Source organism: Quercus suber, unplaced genomic scaffold (assembly GCF_002906115.3).
Source record: "Quercus suber isolate HL8 unplaced genomic scaffold, Cork oak 2.0 scaffold_111, whole genome shotgun sequence".
NCBI classification, from domain to species: domain Eukaryota; kingdom Viridiplantae; phylum Streptophyta; class Magnoliopsida; order Fagales; family Fagaceae; genus Quercus; species Quercus suber.
The window spans coordinates 923,388-931,620 of NW_027069576.1; the positions used below are offsets into that span (position 1 = coordinate 923,388).

The window sequence follows — 8,233 nt, forward strand, 5'->3', positions numbered from 1 at the left end:
ATTTTTTTGTTGGTTATTCAAAGGCTCAGGATTGCTGCCTACTCTGACAGCAATGTACAGTCACACACACAATATTCAAAGCTAGGTGCAGCACAGCCATACTATAGGTTGCACAAAACAGGTCAGAAAGGCAGTGTGTGCTTGTTCAATGATCGCGTTCGTTTTTTTCATACAATTGACACTGTTAGGACTGAGCAAGAGAAGATGTGATGTTTAGTAGTACTAAAAGGCAGAGCAAAAAGGAAAATGGAACAGTCCCTTTGAAGGGGAGAAACTAAGAAAGGCATGTGAAGTAACAAATGCTGTCTCCATTTTTATGCATGCTTCAACTTCTTATGAAAAGAGAATATACTTAGTAGGCTGCTATGGTGGGACATCAGACAAACATCATTATCATGGAATTGCATCATTGGCTCATGCCAGCTCTAATTGACAAGAAAAAAAAGCATCACATGCCTCCTCTTCTAGTCTCTGTAAAATATCAAGCCATGCTGACTTCCCATGTGACAAGTTATCTCACACATTTAGATATATATGCATCTTCTATTTCAAGAGTCTCACATACTTTCAAAGAAAATATGCATATGTTCTATAAATGAGACAATTATTGCCATGTGACACCATTGAAGTAACCATGGTCTCTCTCTTCTGCATGATTTACCCCCATCAGCTTATCAATTTCAAGGACCAAATCTTAGGCATTGAACTTTCCAGTAATTTTCTTAGCAGACCTTTAAACAAGACAACCCAGTTCACATATTAAAGCCAAAAAGTATACCACCGCTTTTCTCCTTGCTCTCTCTCTCTCTCTCCCCTTCCTTTTATTTTCAATGTTAGACATATTATGACTCAAATAGTCCAAACCAATTGTAGGTCCGTATACTAGTAGAACAAGCATATTAACCTTATGTTAATCTATAGTTAGCCTAAAAGGTTAGTCAAGTATTCTCTAATATAGAAACCCTACATTGTAACACACCTTTGTGTGCTATCTCTTTCATGCTTCCACTCATCATTCAATTATCACACACGGTTACATAACAACTTTTAACATTTCAAATAACTAATTGACACATAAACTGTTTAAGTAGGGAAGTACAGTTCACCAAGAACACAGTGACATTAACAAACAGTGATACAACAGAAACACAAGCGGAAGAATCCAAAAATTGCATTTTACAAACTAATATAAAATCTTTTCCATTTACAAATAATACTAATAGGAATAATGTTTTATCAAGGTCTACAAAAGTTTTTGTCGGATTGATTAAAATAGATAATAATGACAGCATAGCTATCTTCAGCTCATGCTGTCATATATGCAATGCATACCATTATGTTCCTATCTTAAATCTTGATTTTTATTTGCATTCTGTCTTAAAAGAAAGCCTTCACAATTTCAAACACGAGAAAAAGCATCCAGCAACCCTTGCATATATTAGGTATGATGATTTGAAATATTCACAGATTTTTTTGTACTCAATATGATATTTCTTTACTCAATATGTCACGTCCACAGAATTCCCATTAAGGATTTTGTTGTGCTCTTCTTTGTTCTTGCTATCCTTATCTTTGGTGCTCAAAGGTAGTAGTGGTGGAGATGTAGAGGCACTGGATCGATCTGGCAACTCTGCAAAGGAGAAAACTAAATCACCACATAGAGAGATTATGCTACAGCAAGTGATAACAATAATTGTCTCTGAAATTCTGTCCAGTTTTAAACAAGTGAAACATATTGTCTATTAACAACAGGTGTTAATGCTACTAATGGAAACGTAGATGAGCTCAGATAATTGCCGCAGCAACCTCATCACCATCACCTAAATCAGAGACAACCTTATCTTCCTTCAGTGATGAACTGAAAATTTAAAATAACTTGATCCACTTTTCATAAAGAGACATTGGACATTTTCAGAAAATCACATTCAACCATAACCTAGGGCAGAAATAAGTAGAAAAATATCATTGTTAAAGCTAACCTGGGAATTTCTTGTCAACAAAGAACACTAGCAAATTTACCGTATACCTGTGTAATAATAGAATTTCACAACCAGTAATACAAATAATAATAAATTCAATAGCAGAACAGAATCCTTCTGTTACCATGCGACGACAATGTCAACTGTGTAATGCTTGCGAGATGCTATAATTAGGAGGCTCTGAATAATGGCAAATAACCAAGCTAACTGCTTAATGCACCTGCAAGATAAAACCACAAGAGTATCAAAAAATTTAGGGTTAGTAAAACAGGAATTTTCTTTTTAAGGCAGAACAAGCTTAGGATGCAATTGATAGTAATTATTTACCTCCTTGTGCCAAATTTTTGATATGTCAGGACAAATACTAAGGTAAAAATCATGTGTGATGAAAAAATCAAATCACCACAGCCATATAGCATCCCGGTAGGAACTGCACATTAATACAGATAATATTAGCATCATTTTGTATGTAATTATGGAAACATTATAGAAAGAAAATAGCAGACTAATCGAAGCCTTACAATTAATTAAAATCACTTCAAGTGCACTTTCTGGAGGGGGAAGTCTGGCATATTTTGAGCCCTGAAAGAGACAGTTGTACCTGATTGTAAAAGCTTACTTTAATAGCATGTTAATAATATTAAAAGATATATTTTCTTCTGACAGTGCAGCGATAAGCATCATGAGATTACATCACCAAACTGACAACAAATTATGTGGAATTATTTAGAGTTACCTCACGACAGTGATAGTTTGGACCAGGAAGCTGAGTTGCATAGAATGTGATGATCCGGAGAATTTGACAACCCTAAAGAAATACAACAAATGCCTAAAGGAATTTCATTAAAATATACCAAGATAACATGGATACTGTCTCCTCCATTTTTTCAACCTTCAATAGGTTGAAGAAAAGGTGTGTGCGCGTGGGTGGGGCAGGGGACAGGGTGTACAAGTGATTTAATGCATGGGCCAATAACGCAGAAGAACTAAAGCAATGTTAAGAAAAATTATAATAATTTCATGACTAGATAAATTCCCCTTGCTCTAGGAGTGAAGAAAAGAAAAATCAATACTGAAAAGGGCAATTTTCTTTTGATAGCCTGGGGGCTCACACATGAGCCATTGCACTCTTTGTAAAATTTTCACAGAAGTGTCTTGCCTGGTATTCCTAGACAAGTAGAAAAATATTCAATAAAATGCGACAAGCCTGATAATTAGTGTCATCTAATGAAATCACTTGATCAATTGAAGTGATAGAACTGAACTCCACTTAAATGCATATGCACCAGGTCTGTAGAAGACATCTCATAAATCAATCCTTGGTGCAAACTTTCCAAAAATACATTACATAATATCCAATGGTGCATGCCTACTGCAACAGTAATGAAATAAAAAAAATTATCCCCTCATGTTACGCTTCATTTTCACGCCCTCTGACATCGCTGGTGACCTCTCCCCCCCACACTACAGTGGGTCTGTCACCATCTCTGATATAAAGGTAATTTATGTTTATCATTGTTTTGTTTTGTTTTGATAAGACTGATTTGGTTTTGGGAGTTTGAAATTCATAGATTGTTGTGAATCTATCCTAGTTATTGTGATTGTTTTTCTTTCTCATCGAAGAGTGTTCTTTATGCATGGCATGATTTTCATGATGGAGCTGCAAATGGGGTGTATGAATCATTAAAGTTGTTGAGGGATTCAGGATTTGATAGGTCTGCAGAAATTTTTGAAGGTTGGGCATGGTTAGGTTGATAGAAGGGCTTCAAAATGGAGGCCGCGTGAATGGCCAATGTGGTAAAGAAATCCCTGAGGCTGGAGGAGAGGAATGTGGTGGAGGCAGTGTAGCAGACCATTTATGGATCTGGGAGATGCCCAAAGCTCACCCACTCTCTCTATGATTTCAGTGTTAAGGTCTTACAGTGGACATGGTTGGAGAAAGGTGAGAGACAATATAGTAGACGCCTGAAGAAAGAGAGGAGGGATGGGGGAGCCGTAGTTAGTGATGCATTTATTTGGGATCCCCCCCCCCACCCCCCCCCCCCCCCCCCTCTCTTCTTAGGCACTTTAATCACAAACACTGAATTGATTTTCTAAAGGTAACCCTTTTTTAATTTTCTTTTATTGAATTGAAATATGTTAACAAAACCGCAGCTGCAGCACATCAATTCTCTTTAAGGCTGCAATTTCTCCATATTGAGAAAGACAGCAATGAATAAGGAGTAATAATCACTCATGTTGGCTGGATGTTGTCTCAAATATTACTGACTTTTAGGATGAGTTTAAGGGTTTTATTAATTTATTGTGAATAAAAATAATTTTAGGTTGATTTTGTATTTCTGCATTATATTCATGTTATAAATAAAAGTTTTGATTCATTTAACTATTGGAATTACAACACATATTACTGACCAAACACCAGAAAATGTTTTCCAACACAATTTTAGGATTGCAATTAAACATAAGAAACCAAGTCAGTTTCCATAAAATGTTTTCTAGAAAACTGGTCATTTCCAAAACCGTTTTCCACCGAAACAAAGGCGTTTAAGGGAATCAAAGAAAAATATTTACACCTTAATATTTATTTTAAATAATTTATTTGACCTTTTGGAAAATAATTTATATTTGTTAATATTAAAAATAAGATCTTAAAAGGTTTACACCTTATGCCTTGAGGCCTTGTTTAATGGAAAATAAAATGCCACATCCCATGCTTTTGCTTTTTAAGACTATGCTTATTAGGTTGTGGAATAATTTTTGGTTTATGAAAGTGCTCTTCAGGAGTTAAAAAATTGACTCAAATTTTAGGCACAATAAACACTTCAATATTTCTAGATGTTGAAATCCTAACAAACATTTAAACAATTGTAGAAGTTCAGTAAACCACATAATAAGCACACACTGAAAAGCTGCTGCTGAATGTTTTACCAGAACAAAGAGTCAGTTCCTAACCCAAAAGATCTCTCCAATAACAAAAACTTTAAAATAATTTTCTTATCAATTATAAACAACAAAACAACTCATTTGAAGCAAAACCAAATGCAACCTTCATTGTTCTTCCAAAAGGAGATAGCAATCACGATGATCTCATGAAGCATGTGCAGTTAAAACATCTAAAGAGCTTATTTTCAGCAGAACACAATAAATAATAACAATAATCTGTACTTACAACTAAATAAGCAAGAACCCTGCACCAAATCAGAACCGTATAGATTCTTTTGCTCTGAAAAAAGAAAGGATGAAAAGTCCACTGCAAGAGAATCAGTAGCATATTAGAGAGGACGAAAATAAAACCAGAGAGAATTTGATCAGCACACTGCTAATAATTAAGCTAGTTGAACTTGATAAAATGGGAATAAACCAGTCAAGACAATAAGATATAAAAGAACAACTTGAATGTGACTCGCTCAGTCATATAGCTTTAAGAGATGATTATGACACAACAACAAATACTAAAAACATAAAAATACCAAAGAGATTATGTATAGCAGGACATTATGCATGTATACAGTATACAAGGTATAAGTCAGCAAGTTTAGAGAGAGAGAGAGAGGGGGGTGGTGGGGGGAGGAGATTGTATTACCAAAAATGTATTTTCATATGCATTTATTTGTAGTCAACATTTTATCTATCATCACCAAAAGAGAGAGGGGGGTGGTGGGGGGAGGAGATTGTATTACCAAAAATGTATTTTCATATGCATTTATTTGTAGTCAACATTTTATCTATCATCACCAAAAAAAAAAAAAAACATTGTACCACATTTGAAAATAGGGAGGAGAGAGAAAAAAAGGGGGGGGGGAGAGAGAGAGAGAAACTGAATGAATTTCTAAATTAGATGTAGCTGATTCTACAGACTGCAGGGAATGCTAGTTACACAAATTATAAACAAAAATCTCTGAGAATTTCGACACTTAACCTAGTAACAATATAATAGCCAAACCCAAATAAATCAACGTTAGATTACTAAAAAAATTGACTGTAACAGGGGGGGTGAGTGGAACTTACCAAGATAAAGGAAAAGAAGATGAAGTTAAATATAGACTCACTCATATATGCTTTGCCCTGACCAATTTCCTAAGATACACAAAAAAAAGGAAATAAATGCTACTGCAATCTTACATCAAAGATTATGGAACCAAATTGCAATCCAAAAAGTGGTACCCACTGGAATAAGAAAGAACCCAGCATCCTGAAGTGTTGGTCCTGGCCGATGTAAATAATGGACACCATGAGCAGCCAATCCATGGACATACTGTAAATGGAAACAAAACAATTCTATAAGCATCTGAATAATTCCAATTTTGACATCTAAGAAGATACTACAGAGAAAGTTCAAAACAAGAAAAGCCCAATGATGCAAAAAAGACATGAACCAGATTGAGATTCAGAGAGAGAGAGAGAGAACAAAGCAGAAAGCACTTTATTATGTAATATGGAAAAACATCCATCAAGAAGGATGGTTTTGGTTGCCCAATAGTTAGATAGTCAGATGAGAAAAATGAAATAAAAAATAAAAGAGGATACTAAAACTCCATCGGAGGTGAACAATAATATTAAGGAAAAACAATCATAGCTCTCCATTTGAGGTAAAGTGTTTGAAAGACTAAATTTATTATTCACAAGAAAGAACATTGCCAATCATATGATAAAATCGTGGAAGCAACCTCAATCATCCTATATAATCAAAATTTTGATAAGATGCAAGAACATAGCAAAAGGACAGTAATGTCAGCGATGTCTCTCATCACCACGAGTGGCTGAACTCTTTGAGCAGCATATAATTGTGTAAGACTTCAATACCATTCAAGCCGCGAGAGACTAAAAAGGCTTCACGAAATCCATCAATCGTCTTTCACAAAGAGGTACCAAATTTGAGAAACTGAAGTACAACCATGTCAATACCCAAGGGTGAGTTGCACGCATAGCTACTAAGGTAGAAAAATCAAGAACTCAACGTGCTAAATTGCTAATACCATATTCGCAACCTCTTTTTTAATCTAAGCAATTTGCTTTATTTACCAAATCATCAACCAAAACCACACCAAAAAAAAAAAAAAAAGAACACATACACACACACATTATCATCAATCAACAGACATTCCTACTACATATTAATACAATGTTTTTCGCGAATAACCGGCGCGTTGATTCGATATTTGTTAGAACTCCAAACAGGCAATTCATTTCCAGCTACTAATTTGCAGAACAAACAATTAAAACTAACATGTTGCCTATGAATTCATGTCATTCTACCTCTTCTTATCCAAGCAACTAATATTTAGTAAATCACAAAAAATTCTATCATACAACAAATTATCAATACTAATTCTGTAATTTACAAAAAATTACAAAGAATAATAAAAAGACACAGAGAGAGAGAGAGAGAGAGAGAGAACCTGAAAAACGAGTCCAGCGAGTAGAAACTTCCAATTTTCTGAAAGGAGCGAAACCTCTGCTGATGCCTCTGTGCATATTTTCCTCCATAGCTTCACATTCAAACCAATAATAAATATACAAAAAACAGAAAACAAAAAAAAATGGCAGAGAGAAGGGGAGAAAGAGAGAGAGAGAGAAACCTTAGGAGCCTCACGAGCAATGTAAAGAGGCATTTTGGAATCGGAGGTTAAACGTAAATTGCTATGGAGGAATCCGAAGGTTCAATCATCATTCAAAATTAAAAAGCACCATGCTATGCCGGATTTGAAGCTAAACGTAAATTGCTCCAAATTCGAATTTGAACCGTCTAACCTCAGAAAAAAGTTTCTTTTTCTTTTTTTAATAATAATAATAAATAAATAAAAAACCGACAAATCAGTTGTAACGAATAAAATATTTAAAAGCGAGATTAAGGATAGAGGCTCGTATCTAATCCACCAATGGATTTTCAACTAATTCCAATTATTAATTAAAAGTTAAAACGCGCTCAGAGGAATCCGAAGGTTCAATCATCATTCAAAATTAAAAAGCACCATGCTATGCCGGATTTGAAGCTAAACGTAAATTGCTCCAAATTCGAATTTGAACCGTCTAACCTCAGAAAAAAGTTTCTTTTTCTTTTTTTAATAATAATAATAAATAAATAAAAAACCGACAAATCAGTTGTAACGAATAAAATATTTAAAAGCGAGATTAAGGATAGAGGCTCGTATCTAATCCACCAATGGATTTTCAACTAATTCCAATTATTAATTAAAAGTTAAAACGCGCTCCCTCTCTCTCTCTCTCTCTTATATGTGTCAATATATGGAGGC

General features: G+C 34.7%; 1 protein-coding gene across 1 annotated transcript; it reads right to left on the minus strand.

Annotated features, from left to right (window-relative positions):
* Positions 1-1,159: 1,159 nt before the first annotated feature.
* LOC112012117 (phosphatidylinositol:ceramide inositolphosphotransferase 3) lies at positions 1,160-7,891 on the minus strand. Its single transcript, XM_024044495.2, has 11 exons — positions 7,559-7,891; positions 7,379-7,468; positions 6,148-6,234; positions 5,988-6,056; positions 5,149-5,229; positions 2,716-2,787; positions 2,501-2,561; positions 2,307-2,409; positions 2,104-2,199; positions 1,980-2,026; positions 1,160-1,630 (listed from the first exon to the last, which is right to left on the minus strand). The coding sequence occupies exons 1-11, from the start codon at positions 7,589-7,591 to the stop codon at positions 1,500-1,502; spliced, it is 870 nt and encodes a 289-aa protein (XP_023900263.1). The 5' UTR covers positions 7,592-7,891; the 3' UTR covers positions 1,160-1,499.
* Between the last annotated feature and the right edge of the window lie 342 nt (positions 7,892-8,233).

Bases quoted from the DNA above. Each gene is read 5' to 3' on its own strand.
- LOC112012117 (XM_024044495.2), bottom strand. From the start codon at position 7,591: ATGCCTCTTTACATTGCTCGTGAGGCTCCTAAG. The intron at 6,057-6,147 runs GTGGGTACCACT...TGTGTATCTTAG, and splicing joins CTGGGTTCTTTCTTATTCCA to GAAATTGGTCAGGGCAAAGC. The intron at 5,230-5,987 runs GTAAGTTCCACT...ATTCTCTTGCAG, and splicing joins TCTTCTTTTCCTTTATCTTG to TGGACTTTTCATCCTTTCTT.